Here is a 26,847-nt window from a genome sequence, read left to right on the forward strand (position 1 = left end):
ATGAACTGAAGTTTAATAAAAGAAGTCCTCAGACTTACTTTAATTAAACTGGAGACAGATATGTAGATGACAAAATATAACATCTACCTGAGAACTGACAGTTGAAGAGTAATACAACTGAAGCGTGAAATAAGACTCAAGATCAGATGTTGAAGGCCTGAAGAAGATATTTAAGGATCAAGCCACAGGTTTCCAAACACAACAGAGACACGGAGACAAACGCCGAAGACCCGAGTCCATATACGAAGCTCGGAAGAATCTCGATGCTGTCAGCTGAGTGGAGACCTGGAAAGCTGGGTGTTGATAACAAAAAGTTGTCCCAAGTCTGAATATGCGCGCAAGACGGGAAAATGTTATTGGGTCCCACCTCCGTGATTAGTCATCTTACATGTAATCATCATGTTCCTACAATGTATAAATAGCAAGAAAGACTAAGAATGCGGACATAGTCATTTTATTAATACAAATCGGACTTCAAATACTTCTCTCTCCTCTCTGATTAGCTTCTAACCACCATATTCTAGAACCGACTTAGAAGACAATCAGAAACCCTAACCAAATATCACCGAAAACCGATCCAAAGATCGTAAATTAGAATGATTAACGATGATTGAATTCCTGAATCAAGGACTACGACCATCAATTTGTGACTTTTGGAAGAGTTGGCGTACTTCACTTTACCCCTTATATTGAAGACGCCATTATTCAACATTTGGCTCATTTCTTCTACAAAATATATTAGATATACGATTTTCCGGGTGTTTCATGTACTATGAAAAAATAACCAGGATGGTCGACAACTACCGTTATGAAAAAGTATTCGTGCCTACTGCCACTAGTGTGTGATCCGTCATATTCACACCATCATATGATCTCTCCCTTCCTCCGCTGGAGCCCTTTTCAAAAATCCCGTCTTAAATTATTCCTACGTTTACGTGTGAGTGGTGTGAGCCTTAAAAAGTCTTATAAAATCAAATCAAAGGGCATATCAAATACACTTCCTTTAGGTCGTACCGACATTTCCTTGGTAGTTATTGAAGGATGTTTCGGTCATTCAACAGAATACACTCACTCTACTCATCTTATCCACATATTTACAACCCTAAAATACTGAAGCCGACATGTGTCCCAACTCTCTCTTTCATACAAAAAGATAAAAGTGGACACTATTCCACTATTAGTACAGCTAATCATCCCTTTATCTTCACTCGATGTCCTTCGAGATCACAACTCAATCGATCCAACGATGATAAACTGAGGTAGACACTAAACCCTGTAGGAGAACACTAACACACTATATATAGACATATTGTTCTCTCTGATTTTTCCCTAACGTTCTTCTTCTTCATTGTTGCCGTTCAGATTTCCTGTACATTAAATCCCAACCTCTTTCAACGGCTACTTTAATTCATCTTAAATGAAATTTATGTACGGCTAGTTTAGAAGAAGGATTTTCTATAGCGGATTTTAAAAAAGAAGAAGAAGATGAATTTCAATTCGTTTTTAACATCACTAGGAACATCATGTATAATATTTGTGGTTCTGATGTTATTATTTGCTTGGCTTTCAAAAAACCCATCAAATCATGTGATTTATTATCCAAGTAGGATTCTTAGAGGGTTAGAACCAACAGAAAGTGCAAAAACTAGAAATCCCTTTACATGGATAGTAGAATGTTTGAAATCAACAGAAGAAGATATTGTTGCTACCTCTGGTGTTGATACTGCTGTTTACTTCGTCTTCTTAAGCACTGGTTAGTACTACTACTATAATTTTGTTTCTATTTTCTTGTCTGATTATGGGTGGATTTCATATTTTAATATTATAGAATTACAAATTGCAGGCTTATTTAAGTTTCTTCCTTAACTAGTATCTCAATTATGCTAAATGATGGTCAGGATTGCTAAAGATTTCCTAATTTCGTACATTTTCTAAAATATGTTTTTGCTATTTGGAGAATTTTGAATGAGAATTATCGTTGGATTTAGGGTTTGTTTTTAAAAAATTTGTTTGCACATATAGTGCTATTTCTTGTAATTCCTGTTGATTTATGATTCTATGGTATGTTACTCTGTTAGTGGGTTTGTGCACATTAGAGTTTTGAATTTGAATGTTTTTTTTATTTTACTAAATTTTCAGTGTTGGGGATACTGGTGATTTCTGGTGTGGTGTTGCTCCCGGTGCTTTTACCTCTTGCTGCTACGGAGCGTATTGCTAAACCATCTGAGACTACTAGCAATGGGACCTTCAACAACCTTGACAAGCTTGCGATGGGAAACATCAGAGTAAGATACATCCATCTTTTTTTCTTCAACTTTATGGTTTATTTTAATGGAAATTTTTAAATACAGAATACAGCAATGTATTTGATTTCTTTGCTAATTACTGTGTTTCTTTTTCAAATACAAAGTGCCTTCCTGAATTCGTTGACTTGCTGATGGAGTGTTGTTGAGATCCTAATTATTGCACCACCAAGATATATATATGCTTTCCTCATTTAAAAATCAAAGCATTTTGTAGTTTTTTTTGTGATGCAAGGCATTTTGTAGTTAGGCACCAAGTATTATACCATTCTTAATGTTGAAGCAGTTCATTGTGTTATGGTTGTGCATGGGTCAGGACTAGTCAATAGAGGTTCACCTGTACCTAGTGCATTCTTTCTTTGTTTTTGACCTCGTGACATATTATGTGAATTTTGATTTGAGGTTAATGCTAATACTACGAAAATACGTTTTGAACTGTACCAAATATGAACCCTCCTGGATCCATATGGTTGCCATCTTCAAGAAAATTTTCCGTCTCTCTGCTGTTGTAATTATGTTTTATTACGTACTATGTCTTCATCTTTTGTTTTCTCTAAAGTTCGTCTTTTTTCACGTTTCAGAATAAAAGTCCTAGGTTGTGGGCGTTCTTGTTGGGCACCTACTGGGTTTCCATCGTTACACTTTTCATGCTGTTTAAAGCATACAGACATGTTCAAAACCTGAGAGCTAAAGCTTTAAGTTCCCCTGAAGGGAAACCTGAACAATATGCCATTCTTGTTAGAGACCTTCCCCCGCTTGAGCCGGGTCAAAACCGAAAAGAACAAGTTGATTCGTACTTCCGGAAACTTCATCCAGAAACGTTTTATAAATCAATGGTTGTCACCAACAACAAAGAGGTAAAATTATCTGAAACTGCCACTTCCTTATCTGCTTCTTCTAAGCCTTTAGTCCCAATAAAGGGAATACGAGGGCTTCCTGAGCCTTTAGTCAACCTCCCAAACTGCCACTTCCTAATCTAAGTGAATAAAAATAGTGTATCTTACACATGTTTTTTTTTTTGTAGCTCGATAAAATTTGGGAAGAGTTGGATGGTTACAGGCAGAAGCTTGTCCGCGCCGAAGCTATTTTTGCTTCCTCGAAAGAAAAGAATCCGGAGGGAACAAGACCCATGCACAAAATTGGCTTCCTTGGTCTGTTGGGAGAAAAAGTAGACACAATAGAGTACTGCAATAAGAAGATTGCTGAATTGGGCCCCAAATGGGTATCCGAACAGAAGACCACAATGACTGATAAGCAAGAAGATGCATCTCTAGTCTTCTTTACCAGCAGGTCTGCAGCTGTCTCTGCAGGTCAGACTATTCATGCTGTAAAGCTCGACACATGGACTGTGATGGAAGCTCCCGAACCCCGACAACTTGTATGGGGCAATCTTCCAATAAACTTTTTTCACAGAGAAATACGTCAATACATAGTTTACGCAATTGTGGCTGTGACCATATTCTTCTACATGATCCCTATTACTTTTATATCTGCATTCACGACACTAGACAATTTGAAGAAGCTTCTCCCATTCATGAAGGTAATCGTCGATATTCCAGCACTTAAAACAGTGCTAGAAGCTTTTCTGCCTCAGCTTGCACTCCTTCTATTCTTGATGCTACTTCCGAGGTTCCTTATGTTCCTCTCGAAGACCGAAGGGATCCCTGAAGAAAGTCACATCATTAGAGCGAGCGCTGGAAAATATTTCTATTTCTCGGTGTTAAATGTTTTTCTCGGTGTTACATTAGGTGGAACCTTGTTCCGTACGTTTAAGACTATTCAGCATCAGCCCGACATGATCATAGAGCTGTTAGGAGATGGCCTTCCAGACAATGCAACCTTCTTCCTCACTTTTGTGGCTTTGAGGTAATTTTTCACACGAATTTGGCAATTTGCATTTCCTCTCTACTACCTTTCTTTCTTAAATTTAGTTTATAAAGAGACAATTTACCAGTTAAGTTTATCTTAATAATAAAGAGTTCCCTCACCAAGGTATATTGAGAGCTTTTTTTATCTTTATGAGTATTTTCATAATACATTATTTAGTTCTCTAGCGGATAAAGTGGGACAATTTTAGTGATGATGTGCGAGGAAAATTTGAGGGATATATTTAGGAGAAACAAAACAGAGAACAGCAAAGGTTGGATTTTTGCTACTCTTTTAAGGTGATTGTAGTCATATGACCAAGTGTTTATATATGATAAAGCACCCATTCTGCAGCATTACTGAATGAAAATTTTGTTTGTTCATACTTTGGCTGGTGTCTGGTGATAATTAGGGTGAACTTTGTTATTGGAAATGGTTAGTGTGGGCAATTATAGAAGTCTATAAATCAATGATAGAAAGGGTTATTGTAGTTTTTAGCATTTTTTAGTGCACTTTGTATTGCAATGCTGTAAAGGTGTGCATTGGCAGTTATCTTTTTCATTTTGCTTTCCAGTCACCAGTTTCTCTATGTTTTTGCCACAAGGAGCAGTCATTTACCAACTTCTTCAATTTCGTAATTTCAGGTTTTTTGTCGGCTATGGCCTTGAGATTTCAAGGTTGTTTCCTTTGATTGTTTTCCACATTAAGAAGAAGTTTCTGTGCAAGACTGAGGCAGATGTGAAAGCAGCTTGGGCTCCTGGAGATTTCAGCTATGCGACTAGGGTTCCTAATGACATGCTGATCATCACAATTACCCTCTGCTACTCTGTAATAGCGCCACTAATCATTCCCTTCAGTGCTGTATACTTTGGCCTTGGATGGCTTATTCAACGGAATCAGGTAGGTTTGGTGAACTTTGTGTTTTATTGATATGTAGTTCAGTCACCCGTTTTGATACATGAGGTTTTCTTTTCCCCCCCTTTCCCATCTCCGTTTAGTTCTTTCTGAAAAACTCAATTGAGTGCATATTGTTCCTTAATGTGCAGCAAAACTTATCTTTCCGCATTCTCTTCTTTGACCCTTTACCAAAAGTCAAACTATTTTCTGCTTTATTTTTCGCAAGTATAAACGAAGGTGAATGTGTAATGCTAGATATTATATAGTGAAACATGCATTTTTTATTTATATTCAGTTCGTATTTGCAAAAATTACCCATAAAAAACTTAAATCATAGCATCCATATATCTTCTGTATACAATGTGTAATGTTTGTATAGTGGATCATGCAGTTTTTATTTATATTCAATTCATATTTGCGAAAACTACCCATAAAAACTTAAAATCATAGCATCCATATATCTTCTGTATACAGAACTGCTTTGTTGCATCCATCTATCCATGTTCATGGTTGTTGGCCTTTTTAATTTTCTTCAACTTCTTTATTTAGTATTTTTCTTATTCGTATTTCTTTTTCTTCTTATTGCAGGCACTGAAAGTTTACATGCCGAGATATGAGAGCTACGGAAGAATGTGGCCTCACATACACACTCGCATTCTCGCTGCACTAATTATCTATCAAATTGCCATGATAGGTTATTTTGGAATCAAGAAATTTCCATACAGTATCCTACTCATCCCCCTTCCCATATCATCCTTGGTGTTTTCTTTCGTTTGTTCGAAGAAATTCTACGCTTCATTTGCCTCCACTCCTCTTGAAGTTGTCTGTAACGATAAAAAGTCGGATACTGATATGGACGCCATCTTCAAGTCTTACGTTCCATCATGTCTGGGTTCGGAGAAGTTTGAAAATGTGGGTCATGTTTCCCATTATGCAGACATTCTCTCTGAACAAATCTAAGAGGATGGGTTCATTTGCATGATTGATGTAGTATATATACGGTAAGTGTGTATGTATGGTGTGTTTAGTTACCGTTTTGTGTTATTTTTTAGTGATTAGTCAAATAGAAAAACCCTGTGCAACACTTGGGTTTGTTTATAGTCTTTGTGCGACTAGGAATTTATGTTTGTTTTTTTTATAAAAAACTTTGTGTTTTCTTATGATTTGTTTGTAACATGGAATTATTGTGGTGTTCATAATTCAGATCCTTTTTTTTTCTTTTCTTTTTTTTTTCTTCTCCAATCTAGTAGCATTGGATTTCCTGGAATCTTAGTGTGGTACTCATACTGAAAATACTCCAAACAGAGATGCGTTATAAAGCTCAAGAACAGTTGGTCTTGCTTTTGACAGGCTTACTTATAGAATCAAATAAATTCTAAATAGAGTTGCTGCACTTAAAATTAAATTTCCAATTTGGAATAATACACAAATCATTTTGCAAGAAATTGCAATAAGACTACAACCTTCATCTAATTGAAAATTAAATCGTTAAAAGAATTCTCCTTTATTCCGTCTGAACTCCTCAATCCAGGAACCCAAGATTAGTAGTATTACCATTCAATTCACCAAGTAATGCGTCTGTGTGCTCTTGAACGACCTTCCATGCCGAAGTGACATGTCGCTCCTCAGTGAGAGTAGCACCCACAGCAAACCGAATCATGTACACCCCTCCTACCACAGCATGAGTCATATATATCTTCCCTGACGCATTAACTGATTCCAGCAACTTTGCATTGATATCATTCACTTGATTTTCTATCAGATAAACCTCCCCACCATTTTCACCTTCATGAGGGAAAATGGCAGCTGGTTTAATTCGAAAACACACCATAGCAAATGTTCTAGGAACCACAATTTCGAATCTCTTGTCCATACCAATGAGCCTTTGGAAGTACTTTGCCATCTTTACATGACTCCTCAGGAAACTTCTTAAGTTAGCAACTCCATAACTGCGAAGTACTAACCAAAGCTTCATTGATCTAAATCTTCTGCTTAGTGCTACTTGCCAATCTTTGTAGTCAATAACTTGTTTCGATTCAGTTGCCTTGTTCTTCAAATACTCAGGGTTGGTTGATAAGGCCTTAACCAGAGCACCAGAGTCTTTAACCCATAAACAACAGCAATCCAAAGTAGTGAAGAACCATTTGTGTGCATTAAGACTAAATGAGTCCGCCTCCTCGACACCATCTATGAAGTGCCTAAACTCTGGGCAAATGCAAGCACTGCCAGCGTAAGCAGCATCTACGTGAACCCAAATACCGTACTTCTTTGCAACATCGCAAAGTGGCCCTATTGGGTCCACTGCCGTCGATGATGTAGTACCGACGGTAGCACAAAGAAAAAGTGGAACTAACCCGGATTCTATATCAGCGGTAATTGTTGATTGGAGAGAATCTGGAGAGAGCCCGAACTCGGTAGCCTTGGACGTCTTGATAGCACGGAAGTTCTTAGGATTTATACCAGCAATTTGAGCAGCCTTTTGAAGTGCACAATGAGTTTGATCAGAAGCGTAAACAACTAGCTTATTGATATTCTCTCTACCGATTTTGTTCAGCATTTTATCTCTTGCTGCAGTCAATGTACATAAAATTGCTTCACAGGTAGTCCCTTGCAAAACTCCTCCACCTGAACTTCCTGCATTATCATCTGATGAGAAGAGGAATGATTTTGGAAGGTTAAGCATCTGTCCGAGCCAATTCATAACAACACTTTCCAACTCCGTTGCAGCTGGTGATGACATCCAATTGAAGCCAACGACATTAAATCCAGTGCTAAGCATTTCCCCAAGGAATCCGGCAACAGAACCACTAGAAGGAAAATAAGCAAAGTAATTTGGACTCTGCCAATGAGTAAGACCAGGGATAATATCATTTGTGACATCTTGAAGAATGGTTTCTATGGATTCAGAATCGTTTGGAGCCGATTCAGGTAGTCGTTTGCTGAGATAACCAGGTTCGACTTGGCTTCTGACTGGATAACTTTCAACATTTTTGTAATAATCGGCCAGGAAATCAATGATCATGTGACCTTGTCTTCTGAACTCATCATGGTCTAGTGGATTTTGAGAACATAATGATAATGTTTCAAGGCTATCAGATGGAAGACTACCCATTAGTATTATTTACTTGGGTTAATGAGCTGGGACAGATGGAGTGAGTGAAGCAGAAGAATGGAGAAGTAGGAAAGAGTGAGTTAGTGAGTGTGAAGAATGGAAGAAGTGAGAGCTTATATAGAAAGAAGAAATTGATATATGAGACGCGTGAAGGTGTCTTCAATGTTGCAAATCAGATTAGTCCTGATGAATCACGTTGAGGGTTGAATAACGAGTGGTGTGATGTGGCGTGGTGTCAGTCAATTATTGTATGGCAATGGCTGAATGGCGTATCCATTTGTCTGGAGTGTAAGGTTATTTTCACACATTTAAAACGAGAGAGCGGACAGATCTGTGGAAATATAGATTAAATAATTCCTATGAGTTGAAACGGTCAAGGGTGTTCCAAAATAGTGGGATACTTCAGAGCAGTTCAGACTGCAAAAAGTCCGATTTATACTCAATACTTTTTTACTCTTTTAACTAGTAAAAAAACAGTAGTAATGTACTAATGTAATCGATAAATTATAAAGTGCTACCTAACATTCTAATTTTATGTTTCCAGTGTAGTACTACTATACAGTGTAGTATAGTTGATATAATGATATATTTTCCAGTATTTAGTACTAATATGATAAGCTATACTGTGCTGCCAAAGTTTTGCTTTTCAGTGTAGTACACTAGTAATTAAGTAGTGCTTTTCAGCCTGCATCTTCTGTTTTGGCCCGTGATAATTCCGAAAATGCTGAAATCCTCCCGATTTTCCCCCAAATTTTTTACACCCCTATGTGTCGGCGCTTTATTGGCTCACTTTAAAATGGACCTCCTGTTTTTTTTCAGATGGGTAGGGTGAGGAAGAAATCTATGATAGATGAAGATGACACATAGGGGTGTAATAAGGTGGTGTATAGAAGCCGTAGATGGGCAGCAGCTTCGTGATAATTCCATTCACAAAGTTATCACTATTTTGGCTCCCCGTGGCACTACTGCATATCCTCGACAACTTTAGCAAATAAAAACATACATTACGTACTTCAGCATCAGATGACAGCAGAAGATTTTATTTGATTCCACTTCTGTAGTGGAGTCTTTCGGGTGAGGGAGGTATAATTGGTAAAGAAGTGAGTGTTAAGGTCAAGCACTATGGTGTCCCATTTTTCTTTCCCTATTCCTCATTTGTAGGGAAAAATTCAAATTGACAACTATTATAGTCTCCATATCTCTATAAAAGTAGGGAAATCCCTTCCCTTCCCTACTAAGTGGATCACATCTGATCAGTTTCCGTCAAAATTTCTGCTTTACGGAAACTCAATATCCGTAAAGTAGTTGAAGCAGATACTCAGTTTCCGTAGCATATTTGAAGGTAACTGAGTTTCCGTATTTGGTTTTTTTAGTTTTATCCTAAAACTTTCTTTTTTCACTCTTTCTTTTTACTAAAACTCTTTTTTTACCTATGATATCTATTTTTTACATATTGTATCTCTTTTTTTACTCTAAATTATCTTTCTTTACCTAAACAAACATATTCCAACGGAAAAGAAATTGTGAAAAAATATCGGAAACTCGGTTTCCGTATAGCACTATTCATACGGAAACTCAGTTTTCATATCATGTAGGGAAGGGATAAAAGGGCACCATAGTGGAGCTGTCTTGTGACCTATATCCATTCCCATTATTTGAGAGATAGAAAAGGGAAGTCTTGCACCATAGTGCTTGGCTTAAGTAAATAGTTTTTGACAAGTAGTGCTTGGCTTAAGTAAATAGTTTTTGACAAGTAGCTGAAAAAGACATTATTTTCTATTAGATTTAAGGCTTTTCAAACTTTGTACTACGGAAAAAACCCCTAGTTCGGTCCCTGTGCCGTTCTACTACAACATCTGTTAATGATTTTCTTATTGGCTTCTTGTATCACGGTGACACTACTTTACATTTCATGATCTTAATTTTTCTGTTATCGAGGTTTTCATAATTTCTTTCAGGCAACATAGATAGAAATCACAAAATTCTCTTCATCTAAGACTTTGTGATTCTCAAGATAGATATATGAAAATTTCTCTTAATTGATTAGTTCAAGATTGTTCATGAAAGGTGGTTAATAATCCAGCCTTCTCATCTAATTGAGTGTAAGTGTTCCGGATTTGTGAGGCTTTCTAGCTATGTCTATCCCAAACAGATTTCCAAGCCTTGATTTTTGATCTAAAGAGAAATCAAATAGGCTTATCTGCTAGAGGAAGATTGGTATCACAAGTCTCCACTTAGGTTGAAGCAACTCTTAGGACGTACAATACGTCAGCTAAGGGAATCAATTGCATAGAGTCTTGCGAGGTTCAAGAGACGTAAGGAGCACGACTATAACTGAATCACTTGGAGGGTGGAACATTCCAGTCCCAAGTATGATAGTAGGCTAGTGTCTGTAGCGGCATAATATGTTTGGTGCTTGAAAAAGCGGGGGTCTAACAACCAGACCCAATATTTCGCTTAGCAATCTGTATTGACTAACTCCAATATACTTTTAAGAGAATCAACTAGACAGTCAGACTCAATCTTAAGAAAAGTATATCAAGGAGTTATATCTCAATTTCTCAATTCAATCTGCAATCAAACAAATAGGAATTTGCGAGTCCGATCGATTGAATATAAGAAATAACTTGGACGGTATCAAAAACCAATATCCAAGTGTCAATCAATTTAATCAACAACCAAAGGCTGGATTCACAATTGATTGAACTTACGCACAACTTGTGATATTTCAATTATATAAACAAATATAATGCGGAAAAGAAATAACAGAGACACCAGAAGTTTTTTAACGAGGAAACCGCAAACGCAAAAAACCCAGGGACCTAGTCCAGATTTGAACTCCACACTGTATTAAGCCGCTACAGACACTAGCCTACTCCAAGTTAACTTCGGTCTGGAATGTAGTTGAGCCCTAACCAATCACACACTGATCAAGGTACGATTGTGCTCCTTACGTCTTTGAATCCCAGCATGACTCTACGCACTTGATTCTCTTAGCCGATCTCACCCACAATTAAGAGTTTTTACGACCCAAAGTCGAAAACTTGATAAACCAATTTGTCTCACACAGAAAAGTCTATTGAATAGATAAATCTGTCTCCCACAGATATACCTATGAGTTTTGTTCCGTCTTTTGATAAATCAAGGCGAAAAAGAACCAATTGATACACCAGACTTATATTCCCGAAAAACAGCCTAGAAATATCAATCACCTCATAATAATCTTAATCATATGGTAGCGAAACAAGATATGGTGGAATCACAAACGATGAGACGAAGATGTTTGTGACTACTTTTTATCTTGCCTATCGGAGATTAAATCTCGAGAAAATCTTAGAGAAGATAATACTCAATCACGATAGAAACAACAAGATCAGTAGACGCAACTACAGAGAAAATAGCTGGGTCTGGCTTCACAAAACCAATGAAGACTTCAAGTCGTTAACCTATAGGGTTTTGGAAAAACCTAAGGTTAAAGGAGAATCGACTCTAGTCGCAACTAATATCACACAGAAGGTGTGGGGATTAGGTTTCCCAGTTGCTAGAGTTCTCCTTTATATATTCTTCAAATCAGGGTTTGCAATCAATGCTACCTTGGTAACAAAGCATTCAATATTCACCGTCAGATGAAAACCTGATTAGACTCAAGCTAATATCTTTCAACCGTTAGATAGAACTTAGCTTGTTACACACAAATGAAAAGTGACTTCATTTAGATATGAGTAACCGTACCTAAACATGTACACCTTTGTTGGCTCAACAATAGTTAACTGAAGTTAGCCATATGAACACTTTCATATCAACCTTATTCATCTTAACCATAACTAGTTCAAATGACTCAAATGAAACTAGTTCAGAGTTGTTCAATTTTTTATATTCTCATAGAAGTATACAAGACACAATTGAAGCAAAATCGATTTTGATTCACTCGAATCAAGTCATGAACATTATAGCCATGGTTTGCAAAAGATTGCATTCCTTATTATATAAATGTATTAGTTCATGAACAAACCGATTTTAGAACATAACCCACTCAAGTATGCAAACGGGTACACATACCTTAGTAGTCGGACTAAGTTTGGGTTCGCTAGTATGCGAACGGGTACGTATACCACCAAACTCAGTAAAGTCCTGGAACTTGAACCTCACGTCAGTACGCGTATCGGTATGCGTACTTAGTTCCCGGACCTCTACAAAATCAATCAGTGCGCGTACGGGTATGCATACCATGGTTCCCAGACTTGGATTACACATATGCAAGTACGCATACTGTGCTTATATCCAATTGTTCTAAACTCTCATTTCGACCATTGAAACATTCTTGGAAGACGACAGTAGCTGTCTCACACAAACTATTAACTTCAAAGCAATTTTCAAGTGATCGAATGATCAATATGAAACATTCCGAGTCTACATCAAATGATTGTCTCACACAAATCATGTAAGATGTTACTAGGCGATTTTCACATGATCATCTTTTGACTTTCGTCAAGAATATAAGATGAACTTGGTTAAAGCGAAAGCTTACCAACACATATTTCGAGAAATATGTAAGCGAGTTAAAGTCAGCTCGAAATATCAAATGTGCATAATTGAAGTCTATATAGTTGTACGAGTTTTGTCTCAAATACGAGATAAAGTAGATAGACTTTTGAGTGATAGATGAGTTCAAGTCTCCACATACCTTTTGTCGATGAAGTTCCACAATCTCCCCTTAGTAGTTCTTCGTCTTCAATTGATGAACGTCGTGAAGTCTAATGCTTAACTACACTTTCTATCTTAATCCGAGACTTGGATATTGTCACTACTCGTTTTCCCGTAGTCTACGTAATGTATACAACTCAGAGAATCATATACTAAGTAGTATTGATACCTATGTTGAACTGATAATGCTAAGTAATAAAAGGTATTCAAGAACACAATAATAACGAATAACACAAATATAATATAAGAGCTTCTAAGTTATCATGAGACAGAAGAGATTACGTGGTTCGACTTTCGTCTACGTCCACGGGGTAATGAGTGATTTTTTTGTATTAACTATGGTGGTTACAAAGATCTTAAATGCTTCCCAAAGTAATAGAGAGAACTCAAGTTGAAGAATACTTAAGTTCTAAACATTAAAGAGGTATAAGATTAAGACTAGATATTCTCTCCTAGATATTGAATGCCTTTAGCTTGTTGGTGAGGCTTGGTATTTATAGCCCCTTCTGCTAAAGGTATATCTTTGCTGCCTTTGGGTCCATCGTCTGCTGATATACCTTTCGTACAAATGGTACCTTCATTCGCCGCTTTCCTTATCCAGTCGAACCTTGCCATCTCAGCTGACCCACGTTCCTTCGGGAGCTCCCTAACCTTAGTATAGGTTGTACCTTCGTTCACCGCCTGCTTCTGCCAATCGGGTTCTGCCACATAGTCTCTCTCCACGTGCTCTGATTATGCATGTAGATAAGAGATTTGTGTATTTAATGCCGATTAAATATCTCATCTACCTTTGTCCCTTCGCCAGCTTCCTCCTTGTAGACTAGGCTTTTACTCTTCTCATCTCAACCGTCGAGGCATCCTTCCTTGGGACGGGATAAAGTAGATCTGCGAAGGTATCCTTTGTTACTCAGGCTTCTCTGTATAGCGAGGGATACACAGTTAATCTTGTATGCATCCACTAAGATCATGACACGTGCTCTGCAGAATATTGGTATTCACAGTTTTCCCTTTTTCTTTCATATTCTACCGTTTGGTAGGATTGGAAGAAAACTTCCGTTACGCCGCCATTTTGCACGTACCGATTGGGTGGTCCCTACATGTCCTTTCATGCAATAACTTCCCCTTGAATTTCGGGACATCCAAATTTTTGGATTCTCCAGCCTCCTATAAGAAGGAATAAAGAGAAGGAATTTTCATTAACTCCTTTTCCCCTTCCTCGAACTGTCGCTCTCCATCTCTTTCACAGAGATTTTTCTCCTGCCGCTAACTGCTCCAATTCTCCTGCGATTCTTCAGAGTTCTGGTTTAGCGCTTGATTATACAAGTAAGTGGTTCTTACCCGTTGTTGTTATTTTCATATTTCTTCATGCTCGGTTTTGTATCTTCTCTTTTGATTGGTTGATGTTGTTGTGGTGCTTGCATGTAAGAATTATAGTTCTTTTTCACCTGTTCACGTTGTATGAGATCTTGGGTTTCATCCCATTTCGCGTTTTGATGATGATTCTGCCATGATTGTTCTTCGTCTGCATATTTGATTATGTGATGAATGATCTTTGATTTTGCCCCATGATGAGTTTAAACCCTCTCATTTGGTTGGTTTAATAAAACCCATGCCCAAAGTATATTGGTTTTTGCCCTCCATTTGTTTTTGGTATGGACTGTGATTTTCGTCCGCCATTGTTGATTGGGGTGTTCTTCCTGTTGGTGCAAGGAATTACGAGACTCCCGAAGAAGCCTGCACGTAAGGGTCCGAGGATATCTTCGTCAACTGATCCACCTCCGCGGATGGATCATCCTGATGCTACGCCATCCTCGCCCCCTGAGGACCCTGAGATACCTACTGGACTGAGGTGGCTATGGTTGCTGAGGATGTTGCGGACCCTGAGGTTGAAGAAGTTGATGTTGAGGACCTTTAACCTCCTCATCCTCACTATGAGCTTCATAGGCTTCAATTACGTGACAAGGATAGCTTAGTTCATCTATCCATTATTGAGATCACCAAGTCTTTTCGTCTCCATAAATTCGAGATTTCGTTCATCAATGGTCCTGATGTTCTCACCGAGTCTCTTATCCGGGATTTTCCCTATGATGAGAATAACCTCCTGATCAGTGTTGGCCAGTTGGCCGCAGGTATGATCCTTCCTTTGTTTAGTAGAAAGGATCCTTTCTACTATGACTTTTTGTCTGCGAGGGACGACCTGGTGAACAAGACTCAGTTCCGAGGAGTTATGCAGTATACTGGTAACTTCTGGCGTGTCCTTCGTGAGAGATGGAACCGTAGCAAGGGTAAAACAACTCTGGAGTCTTATGATCCCTTTGCTGAGGGGAGGTCTAAGCGAGAGGATTTTACCCCCGCCAACTTCAATTTTACGTATGCTGATGCTATTCAGAAGAGTAATATTCTTTCTTGGAGTGTTCGCCCTCGTCGTATCCATATTACTGCTAAGCAAATCAGGGAGGGTAATAGCCTTTGTCTGTTGGAGGAGATCAATAAGACTGGTTTGACTGTTATTCCTTATTCAGCTAGACTACCTTTGCCGAAGTCTGATCGCATCCGCCTTGACCATGATGATCGTTGGGCTCGTACTACTCTTCGTGTGGTGGGTCCTTGGGCATATGGTTTTACTACCGCTGATCCCCTCGTTCCCCGCACTACTTTTTCTTTGCCTGAGAAGTACGATGGATATCAGCATTGGGTTTTCAACTCTGTTGCTTCTCACGAGGTAACCTTCGTTTTTATTTGAAGGTTCTTTGCTTCGAATGTCTTTGCTTTAATATCTTTGTTTGATATTCCGATGGCTTTCTTTTGCAGCCTGCCCCTGCTTCGTCTGTTGGGACTGCTCCGGGCTCTGCTGGTAATTCCGTGGCTACCAGGACTAGGAAGAGGAAAGCTTCGGTTGAAACAACTAAACCAACACCTGCGGAGGTAAGGATCATTATCATACCTTTGTGTTTGTAGGTTCTTTAGTATCTTTCCCCTGATCCTTAGCTGACGCATTTGTTCTTTTAAAGTCTTCCAAGAGAAAGGGTAAGCTGAAGACTGTTATTGATCTTGAGGCTTTGGATGAGGATCCAAAGGCTGTTGGAGAGGTTCCGGATGATGAAGACATGGAGGATATCGAGGATACTGTCCTCAACCCCCATTTGGATGACATTGAGGAGGATTTTTCCAAAGATATCCCCAGTCCTGCCCGAGCTGTCTCAGTCGAGGGTGAGAATCTTCTTGCTGGTACTTGTGCTCAGTTGGTCGAGCCTGTTAGTATTCAAGCTACATCTCCTACTTTATCTTTGAAAATGCCTTCGTTTTCTGCCTCTGGCGGAGCATTGCCTGCTGTGTCGGCTGCTGCCGGAGCTTCTAAGAGTCTTCCTTCATCTCCTGCTACCTCACTTCAGTAAAGTAGTTCGTTTGCTAAGGTGGTTACCCCAGCAGTCAAGGTTAGCAGTTCAGATTCTCAGCCGAATAGGAAGGTTGCGATTTCGCTTCCTATCTTCTCCTTCAATGCTACGCCAACCTCGTTAGGGAGTGCACAGTCTGTATCCGCCGCCCCTGTTAGTAAAGCTGCTGGACCTCTGCCTTCGTCACCAGATTGGACCAGACTGGGTAATCTTCCTTCTGCTGGTGACATGGATCTAGGTGGTGCTCAGGCCTTCCCTTCAGTTCCTAGCTCATCCACCATGCCGTCTCTTCGTCGTGGTGAGGGCTAAGCCGTCGTGCCCCTTGTTCATTCTCAAGTGATTGAGGGAGTTGTTGTTGAGCCTAGCCAGGGTAAGCTTCCTGAGAACTTGAGCCTCGGTAGTTCTGATGATGCTATCCTCGAAGCCAACCAGCGGAACTCTATGGGTCCTTTTTATGTTGGGGTTGATCACCATCATCTTGGTAGTTCTTTTGAGGTGGCTTCTCAGCTGGATGTGCTATCTTCTCAGTATCGTGCGACTAAAGATTTGTTCTTTGACCCGGATTGCCTTCGCTCTAGTCGGATCTTTGGTGAGATCCGCAGGGGTAGTATCCAGGAGATGGAGGCTTTTATGGACATCTACGCCGATTTCCTCCCTCGTCTTTCAGCATTCTCAGTAATTAATTCCTTCCTTACTATTTTGCTTCTTGCCTTTGTCTTTCATCTGCTCTTATACTTATTTGTTGGCATCTTTGTAAGCAGATCGATGTTGGTTATACCTTATTCAAGGTTTATAGAGCTAAGTGTACTCATTTGAGTGCTCTGTTGGAACGTTCTCGTCAAGAATATGCCCTCGTTTTCGCACATCAACCTTCGTCAAGTAATGCTGCTACTGTCGCTAAGATATCTTCGTTGGAGGACGATTTAAGAAATACTCAGAGATCCTTGGAGGCTTGTTTGTTGGCTCTTGAGAGGGACAATAATGCTGCCAAAGTTGTTGAAGACAGACGTAAAGCTGCCGACTCTGCCTTAGATGCTGAATCTTCTAAAGCCATAGGTTCGTTTCTTCTTTACCTTAGTTTTTTCGTCGTTCTTGCTTGGCTACCTAGTTCTAAGATATCCTTCGCCTGCCAGCTGGTAGTTCTAGTGAACTTAGATTCCTCCGGGATCAAGTAGCCAAGTTAACTTCCGATGTATGGTATTATCAGAAGAAATCTGATAGGCTGATGAATGTAACCGTCCATAATGAGGCCCAATTTTCCCTTGAGTCTGCTCATGATGCGGATTTAGTGAAGCAGATGGCTTTGCTTCGTAAGGAGTGTGACGAAGCCCTTAATTGGAAGGAGAGTCTCATTTTAAAGCAAAAGTAGGATATTTCCTTAGTCGGGAAACGTCTCTCAGCCCAAGAAGTTATCCGCAAGAAGTTATCCGCAAGAAGTATCATGCAGATTTTGAAGATGCCTGCGCTTCCTTAGCTAAGGTTACTTCAGAATGAAACATCCTGTCTTCTGAGGTCTGTTCTCTTAAGAACAAACTTATCGAAGCTGGCTTCATGTCTTCTTCCATGTCTCATGCGTCTTTAGTAAAAAGGTTGGAAGAGTTAGAAAATGTTTACCAAGCTTTATCCTCTGAGAATGCTTCGCTTCGGATTGATGTTGATGATCTTCGGACGGAACGAGATACGCTTGTGGAAGATCTCGACGCCGCTGAGGTGGATCTTGTTGAGGCTCAACATAGTTTAGAAGGATCCCTTAGCCAGGCAGGAGGTAGCTTAGGGCCCTTATTTTTCCGCAGCATCCTTCGTACCTTTAATTGCTTTGTTTCTTTACTGCTTATACCCTTCGTTTCTGCAGGTCTCCAGGAACAACTATTGGGTGCAAATGCTAAGATTACCCGTCTTGAAGGCCAGATATCTTCGTTGGAGATTTCTCGCCGATTTGATGTTGCTGCCAAGTTTAAGGCTGAGGCGCTTCAGCAAGCTAACGATCAGGTTAGCGCTCAGATGATAGAACTTCGCCAGAAGTCGGTTTCGGATCTAGAAGCTCAGGCTTCTCAGATGAAGGTACAATTCGAGCGTTCGTCTATTGATTACATTAACAATGCCTTTGCAGAGGCCGATCTCCAAGCCAAAGGAGTTGTCTTTCCTCGTCTTCCTTACCCTTGATGTGTCCCGTTCCTCCTTAACTGAACTCTTTGTTGTGTTATGCTCCCAGTTGAGGGGTCTTTGTTGTCTCCTTTCCTTGAAACAATGATTTGTTATGTTCTGAACCTTTGTCATCTGCAACTTTTAAGACGTGTTAGTCGTATTTTGGTAACATTATGGTACCCTTAGTATTGCATGAATATGTGTAGACGTGTTGTGACTAGTTATTTGCACATTCGAGTTATCACAAGGTGCTAAGGTATTCTTAACCTTTGGTGGAACATTCATCATCCTACCCAAGTATCCTTTGGCCAGAAGGTACCGTGGTGGCGAGGGCTCCTACGTGGGCAATAATTTTCCTGTAACCCTACGCGTTCAGCGCGAAGGATGCTTTACTTCGAAAAGGTATCACTATAGGGGATATCTTACTTTTTCTTACTGCCTAATGAATGGAGTTATCACTCCGAGGATCCGAGTATTGACACATGCGCAGTTGTGACTTTCCTTGTCTCATCGTCAGTTCTGACGGAGGGTGTCTATTCTAACCCAGTTCGTATTTAATCAAAATTGACTTTTTTCTTAGCAAAAAGTTTCTTTCATCGATTAGTTAGGTTTATAATACCTTCGATCAGGGATAGAACATGGTGGGACATTGCCTCTTCCCTTCTTCTCCTGAGTAATAACCATTCACTTACGGGTAGTACTTCTTTAGATACGTTGCGTTCCAAGGGTGTTGCAATACTTCACCTTTAAGGTTCCTTAGGTAGTATGAACCTTTCCCGGCAATGTCGTGTATGATATAGGGCCCGTCCCATGTTGGAGCTAGTTTGCCCCAATCCTCCTTCCTCTGATATGGTGGTATCTGTCGTAGCACGTATTCTTCGACCACGAAGCTCCTTGGGATAACCCTTTTGTTGTATTCACGTGTTAGCCTTCGTTGGTAGTTTACCATCTTTTGCAAAGACACTTCTCGTCTTTCTTCAATATCATAAAGCTTTTCCAGCATCAGGTCCGTCGTCATGTTCTTTTTCCACGCCTCTGTTTTTGTTGTTGGCAGTATTATCTCCGTTGGGATGACTGCTTCGGCTCCGTTGGTTAGCAAAAACGGATTTTCTCCCGTAGCATCTCTTCTTGTAGTTCGGTAGGCCCATAGGACATTGTGTAGCTGTTCACACCATCTTTTCTTGTATGCCCCCAGCTTCTTTTTTAAGTTCATCGTTATCGTCTTGTTAGTTGCCTCCGCTTGTCCATTTCTCTTAGGGTATATCGGAGTGGACTTATTTTTCTGAATGTTGAAAGTGTTGAACAACATGTCTATGTTCTTTCCCTCTAACTGCTTGCACCATTGTCAGAGACTATGGCGGCTAGTATCCCAAAATTACAGATGATTTGCTCAAAAAAAAAATTTAAAGACGTCCGTGTCTCTAATTCTTTCCAAAGCCCTTGCTTCCACCCACTTGGTGAAGTAGTCCATAGACACGATAAGGTATTTTCTTTTCGATGTCCTCTCTATCAAAGGTCCAACAATATCAACCCCCCATTTGACGAACGACCATGGGATGATAACTGAGTTGAGCTCCGTTGTTGGTGCTTTAACCTTCCTTTCAAAGCATTGGCATCTTTCGCAGCGCTTAGCCATGTTCTTTGAGTCTTCGTCCATGCTTAGCCAATAGTATCCTTGCATCTTGGCTTTGATCGCCAATGACCTGCTTCTCCGCTGTGTATATCATGTAGTATTTTTCTGCCTTCGGTTTGTGAGAGGCACCGCATCAGAGGTCCGAGAAATGACCTTCTGTACAGTATTCCATCACGTAGGTTATACATTGTTGCCTTTGACTCAAGTTTCCGAGCTTCTTTGACATATGCTGGTAAGGTACCTTTGTCAAGGTACTGGTGAATTGGGATTCTCCAATCATCTTCCGCTTCGTCTTTGTTGCTTTCGTCCGACATGGACTGGTCTTTGTCAGCTTCGTTATCTGGTTCTTCTACCTCTTCGTCTTCTTTCTCCTTTTCTGCTTTCTTCATGGCCCGAGTTTGGACGGCCAACATTTCCTGAACACCCGAGATTGGTCCTTCTATCGAAGGTTCATATATCCTCCCAATTTGCACGGAGGTGGTATTTCTGTCTCTCAGCATTGATATATGAATGTTAAGGCGTCTGCGTGCCTGTTGTCTTTCCGAAAGACATGTCTGAATGTGACTTTGTTGATTTTTGACGCATACTCCTGTGTTAATCTTAGGTACGAAGACAATATTGGATCCAAAGTTTGATATTTGAGTTCGATTTGTCTAATGACCAACTATGAGTCACTAGTTAAGCGAACATCTGATAAGCCTAGCTCATGTGCCAGGCGTAGGCCATGTATGACCGCCTCATACTCCGTGATGTTATTAGTGTATTGTTCAAATTCTAACCTGAATGCATAGATGAGTCAGTCTCCAGTATGGGTTGTTATTACAATCCCTATGCCTGCGCCTTCTCTGTTGGAGGAGCCATCTACGAATATCTCCCACCTTCGTTAATTTTGTGGTTCCAAGAGATCTTCTGGTTCCGGCTTATCTTCCTCATTTCCTAGGATGTTGTCTATCTCTGCTTCGTCGTTGAGAGGTAGGTCCTCTAGGAAGTCTGCTAAGATATGTGATTTCTCATCTTTTCTTGTTTCGAAGATTATGTGAAACTGTTTGATCATGGCATTCCATTTCGCCACCCTTCCAATTTTCTCCGTATTGTCGAGGATTTGAATTATCTGAGCTTTTGTGAAGACTCGTATGGTGTGTGCGTCAAAATATATCCTTAGCTTTTGTGTTGCCACTACTAAGGCGTATATGAGTTGCTCCATCTTGGTATAGTTACACTCCGCTGAACTGAGTGTCTTGCTGATGTAGTATATAGGCTTTTCTCCTTGCCTCTGGTCTCGTACCAATACTGCGCTCACAGCGTAGCTTGTTGCTGCTAAGTATACGGTGAGCACCTCACCTGGCTCCTGTTTCCACAGGATGGGTACTGATGCTAAGTACTCTTTGATCTTGTGAAAGGATTGTTCACATTATGCGGTCCATGTAAACCTGTTTCCTTTCCTTAGCGCATCGAAAAATGCTTTGCATTTATCCGAACACCTTGCTATGAATCTTCCCATGGAAGCTAATATTCCATTTAACTTTTGTACTCCTTTTAAAATTTGTGGAGATGGCATCTCCATTATTGCTCTGACCCTTTCGGGGTCTACTTCTATTCCTCGCTTAGTTACCAAGTATCCCGAGAATTTTCCTGAGGTTACTCTGAATGCGCATTTCTCCGGGTTCACCTTCGTGTGGAAATTTATCATGGCATCGAATATTTCCCTTAGGTCTGACAGGTGGTTTTTTGCTTCTTTGCTCTTGACGAGCATATCGTCCACGTAGACCTCCAGTATCTTGCATATCCATGGCTTAAAGATTTTTTCTACTAATCGCTGGTATGTTTCCCCTGCATTCTTTAGTCCAAAAGGCATCCTTGTATAGCAATACAAGCCTTGTGGGGTAAAGAACACAGTATGCTCCTGATCTTCTTCTGCAAGGGCTATTTGGTTGTAGCCTGAGTATCCATCCATGAAGGATAGCCTCTGGTGGCCTTCGGTTGCATTGACCAGTTGGTCGATGTTTGGCAGTGGATAGTTGTCCTTGGGGCACGCTTTGTTGAGATTGCTAAAGTCAATGCAAATGCGCACGCCTCCGTTCTTTTTTGGTACGATGACCATGTTAGATATCCACGTAGGATATTTGACTTCTCGTATGAATCCTGCTGCAAGTATCTTTTGCAACTCCTTTTATACCGCTTCATGATAGATGTCTGCCACCTTGCGGATGCGTTGCTTGAATGGTGGAATTTCCGGTTTGAGCCGAAGGTGGTGTGAGACCAAATTGGGTCAATTCCTGGCATATCTTCTATTGACCATGGAAGACGTCTGCGTATTCTCATAGTAACCTTTGTAGTTGCATCTCCTCTTCCTTTTCAAGTAAGGTTCCAATGTTGAGCATTTTTGGTTCTGTCTCCGTTCCGATGTTGATTTTCTTCGTTGGTTCCACCGGTGAGCATGTTTGTTGTTGAGGTCGCTGAGGATTGCTTTTCTGTAATTGTCATTTGGCGAAGACGTCTGCCCTTGGAGTGGCGGAGGTGCTTGTCTTTGGAACTGAGATGGCTTCGGGTACTGAGAAGGATCCATCCTTCACCTCCTTAGTGTTTGCTTTGCGTCTTTTTCTTTCATGATGCTGGGCAGCGGCTCTTTGTTCGTTGAGTCTGACCTCTGCTAGATTGCATATCCTTGCGTCTTGCTGGTCACCTTTGATTTCTATTTCACCCATGGGTGTAGGAAATTGTAGGTACTTATGATATGTCGAAGCTGTTCCTCGTAATCTACGGACCCATAGCCTTCCCATGATTACATTGTAGGGCGAAGGTGCTTCCACCACGCAGAACCGTGTATTGGTTACTAAGGGCCCTGCATGTACTGGCAAGACAATTTCTTCCTTTGGTCTAGAGACTGCTTCATTAAAACTGTATATTTTGCAAGTAGAAGAATCCATCTGGTCCGCTGTCAAACCCATGCATAGGTAGGTTTCATAAAATAGTACATTTAACGAACTACCACCGTCAACAAGGACCTTCGTAACGTTCCATCCGTGTATTGGAAGAGTGATCGCTAGTGGATCGTTGTGCATTTAGACCTCCTGGTTGACGTATTTTGTTGAGAATGTTAATGGCATGGCCATCCATTCTTCCCAAGTGCTAGTAGGTGGTCAACTTAGCTTGAACACCTCGTGGGCTTCTAGATTTTTTTTTTCTGTTTCGAGCTAACTCGAGGATATATTCGAGCAGTTTTTCTTGACCTCCGCTGTAAAAGGTGATCACGCTGATGTATTTGCCGTCCTGAGGTAATTCTACCCTTTTCTTCGGGGCATCCACAGTTTCAGCTGGCTGTAGCTGTACGTACTTCATGAATTTTCCTTCATCTATGAATCTTTGGATCACGTTTCGTAAGTGGTAGCATGCATCAGTTGTATGTCCGTAGTATTGGTGGTAAGCAAAATACTCCTTGGCCTCCTTCATTTTGTCTGGATGCTTTCCCCTAGGAAAGCCCGACTTTTCTCCCTCCTTGCTGAGAATGTGAGAGAACGTTGTATTCAGCTTCGTGTAGATTTTATCTACGAATTCTTCTCTTCCTTTGCCTCTTTTTCCATCTCCGTATTTGTATTGTTTGTCTCGAGAGATGGTCCTGCCCCCGGCTTCGTTTTGTCGCTTAGTTATCTCCGGAATTGGTTCCAGAGAGTTGGTACGTTGTGGAGTTGTTGTCGCTTTTGCTTGTGCCCTGGGGTTTTCCTTCTGGATTTCTTCGAGTCTGATGTAACGGTCTTGGACAACCATGAGCTCTCCTTCGGAATCGAGGGATCTGTTGTGAAGGTCCACGAAGATGGCCGAGGTTCTATCAAGTCCATACTTATAGCAGTTAATGCTAATTTCTGGATTGACTTTTCCAATTGCTCGGCACGTCTTTTGCCACCTGTCTGTGTACTGCATCAATGTTTCCTGGGGTCCGATAGCTAAAGAAAATAGCCTATCTAACCCTGACTTTGTTGATTTGTTATACATGTATGTCTCCAAAAACACCGTATACAATTGCTCAAAAAAGTCAATTGAGTTTGCTGGTAAATTTTCATGCCAGGTTAGTGCGGATCCCGTTAAGCTTGCAGGGAAGTACCTACAAAGTACTACCTCATCTCTTTCCCAATGGGAAATGACACGAGTGTAATACCGTAGGTGGGCTGCGGTATCTGAGGTACCGTTGTATGCTTGGAACGTAGGCACCGGCCATTTCGGAGGGATGGGTTCCCTCAAAATGCGAAAAGACAATGGGGATGTGGTTTCCTCTTGAAGCACTTCTTCTAACCTTGCGCCTGCATGACCAATTTTTATCCCTTGTATTTCCTTCCGCATTTTGTCCATCTGCTCCATAACCATGTTCACGTTGTGAGCGTATTTGGAAAATAATTTGTCGTAGTAGGATTGAGATGGCTTGTATGTTGAATCCGTATCGTCTGGATCGTGGTGCGCTCTTCTGGATCCCCTAGGTTGATTGGCCTTTGGTGGGTTGAGATCCACCCTGCGTCTTCCTGAGATAGATCCGTTTTCACGCCTCTTTGGTGAAAGGTGAGCTTGGGAGCCTTCGATCTGTATGTCCAGCATACCTTTGAGGTTCTGGTTCTCTTGGGCAATCTCACGCATTGTATCCTCATGCTCCTTGTTACGGAGTAGCAAGGCTACTATTTGTGCCGCCATTTGGTCTTCGTTGTGGATTCCACCACCCTGAGGAGTGCTGTCAGCCGGATCCTCAGAGTTATCCGCTCCTTCTTTTATAACCGGTGCTTCTGGATCTATCTTGATTGGAGTTAGGTTTCCCAACCCTCTTCCTGCCGGAACTAAGATTCTGGGTAACCATGCGTTGGCCGCAGGTGGCTGCGTAGTGATGGGATGCTTTGGTAGCGGCATGCCGTAAAGCGGTTGAGCTCCCGATTTTTTCCCCATCCCTTCAGCAGGAACAGGTGATTTATTAGCAATCGTTCTTCTTGCTATTTCGCTTTGTCCGTCCTCTGCTTCGGTTCTTTGATTCGCTTGAGACGGCTTTTGAGATCTCCCTCTGGTAAGTGTTGGTCGTGAGCTTGTTGGTATATCATTTGGTTTCTGCATGCCTTCGGATTTTGTTATCCTGCGTTCACAGAAAGTAGACAAAATCTGCTACTTGGGTGCCTTCATTAAAAGTATAAGTTAATGCTCTGACACAGAAGACGACTAAGCAGCTTTTTCAGAAAAAAGACTGAAATAACGTCTTTGAAAGACAGGTATTAAGTGCTTGTGACACCCTTGGAAAAAACAGCCTTAAACGTTGAAAACCAATTAAAAAGGGGTATCAGATTTTCGCAAAAAACAAGGTTATTAAATGCTTGAGAAGATCTTTATTCCTTCAAATCTTCATCGAGATTCCTCTGTCAGTCAAAGGTTCTCAGATCTAAAAGATGCTTTGTTAGAAAAGGTTGTTTTAGTATAAAGCAAAGATTTTAACGTTTTATGAGTACGTTTTTGTGAAAATTTTTGTAGATCTGTAACAAGGTGCGTCTTTAGAGGCTATGAACTCAAAGACCATACACAAATAACGGATGAACAAATCACTAGAAAGTGAGATTCATCATTTTGGAACACAGATCCCTTCGTTTCAGAAGACACATAAGTTAAAGATAAAACTATGTCTAAACTCAAGCTTGTGAGCAAAACACGGTGGGCGCCAAACTGTGACTACTCGTTTTCCCGTAGTCTACGTAATGTATACATCTCAGAGAATCATATACTAAGTAGTATTGATACCTCTGTTGAACTGATAATACTAAGTAATAAAAGGTATTCAAGATCACAATAATAACGAAGAACACAAATATAATGTAAGAGCTTCTAAGTTATCATGAGACACAAGAGATTATGTGGTTCGATTTTCGTCTACGTCCACGGGGTAATGAGTGATTATTTTGTATTAAGTATGGTGGTTACAAAGATCTTAAATACTTCCCAAAGTAATAGAGAGAACTCAAATTGAAGAATACTTAAGTTCAAAACATTAAAGAGGTATAAGCTTAAGACTAGATCTTCTCTCCTAGATATTGAATGCCTTTAGTTTGTTGGTGAGGCTTGGTATTTATAGCCCCTTCTGCTCCAGGTATATCTTTGCTGCCTTTGGGTCCATCATCTGCTGATATACCTTTCGTACAAATGGTACATTCGTTCGCCGCTTGCCTTATCCATTCGAACCTTTCCATCTCAACTAACCCACCTTATTTCGGGAACTCCCCAACCTTAGTGTAGGTTGTACCTTCGTTCACCACCTGCTTATGCCAATCGGGTTCTGCCACATAGTCTCTCTCCACGTGCTCTGATTATGCGTGTAGATAAGAGATTTGTGCATTTAATGCTGATTAGAAATCTCATCTACCTTTGTCCCTTTGCCAGCTGCCTCCATGTAGACTAGGCTTTTACTCTTCTCATTTCAACCGTCGAGGCATCCTTCCTTAGGATGGGATAAAGTAGATCTGCAAAGGTATCCTTTGTTACTCAGGCTTCTCTGTATAGGGAGAGCTACACAGTTAATCTTGTATGCGGCCACTAAGATCGTGACATGTGCTCCGCAGAATATTGGTATTCACAGCTATAAGTAGACTAGATATCAAGACTTATAGTTTTGGCAACTAAACTTGACAAACAAGCTTGAGATATCAACGCTTGCGTGTTCGACCGAGCAGTGATCTAACAATCTCCCCCTTTATCAATTTTAGTGACAAAACTATCAATACATATGAAATACAAAATAAATAAACTTTGTAGCTCTCAATACAAATGCTTGATTTCCTT

At 40.5% G+C, this 26,847-nt stretch overlaps 2 protein-coding genes across 2 annotated transcripts; one reads left to right on the forward strand and one right to left on the reverse strand.

Moving 5' to 3' along the window:
* Window positions 1–1,325: 1,325 nt before the first annotated feature.
* LOC113300015 (CSC1-like protein ERD4) lies at window positions 1,326–6,289 on the forward strand. Its single transcript, XM_026549149.1, has 6 exons — window positions 1,326–1,753; window positions 2,140–2,285; window positions 2,885–3,160; window positions 3,328–4,169; window positions 4,814–5,069; window positions 5,655–6,289. The coding sequence occupies exons 1-6, from the start codon at window positions 1,486–1,488 to the stop codon at window positions 6,024–6,026; spliced, it is 2,160 nt and encodes a 719-aa protein (XP_026404934.1). The 5' UTR covers window positions 1,326–1,485; the 3' UTR covers window positions 6,027–6,289.
* A 138-nt stretch (window positions 6,290–6,427) lies between these two features.
* Window positions 6,428–8,251, reverse strand: LOC113300024 (tyrosine/DOPA decarboxylase 1-like). Its single transcript, XM_026549157.1, has one exon. The coding sequence runs from the start codon at window positions 8,176–8,178 to the stop codon at window positions 6,589–6,591; it is 1,590 nt and encodes a 529-aa protein (XP_026404942.1). The 5' UTR covers window positions 8,179–8,251; the 3' UTR covers window positions 6,428–6,588.
* Between the last annotated feature and the right edge of the window lie 18,596 nt (window positions 8,252–26,847).

The sequence above is a fragment of the Papaver somniferum genome, chromosome 1 (genome assembly GCF_003573695.1).
Source record: "Papaver somniferum cultivar HN1 chromosome 1, ASM357369v1, whole genome shotgun sequence".
Classification (NCBI taxonomy): domain Eukaryota; kingdom Viridiplantae; phylum Streptophyta; class Magnoliopsida; order Ranunculales; family Papaveraceae; genus Papaver; species Papaver somniferum.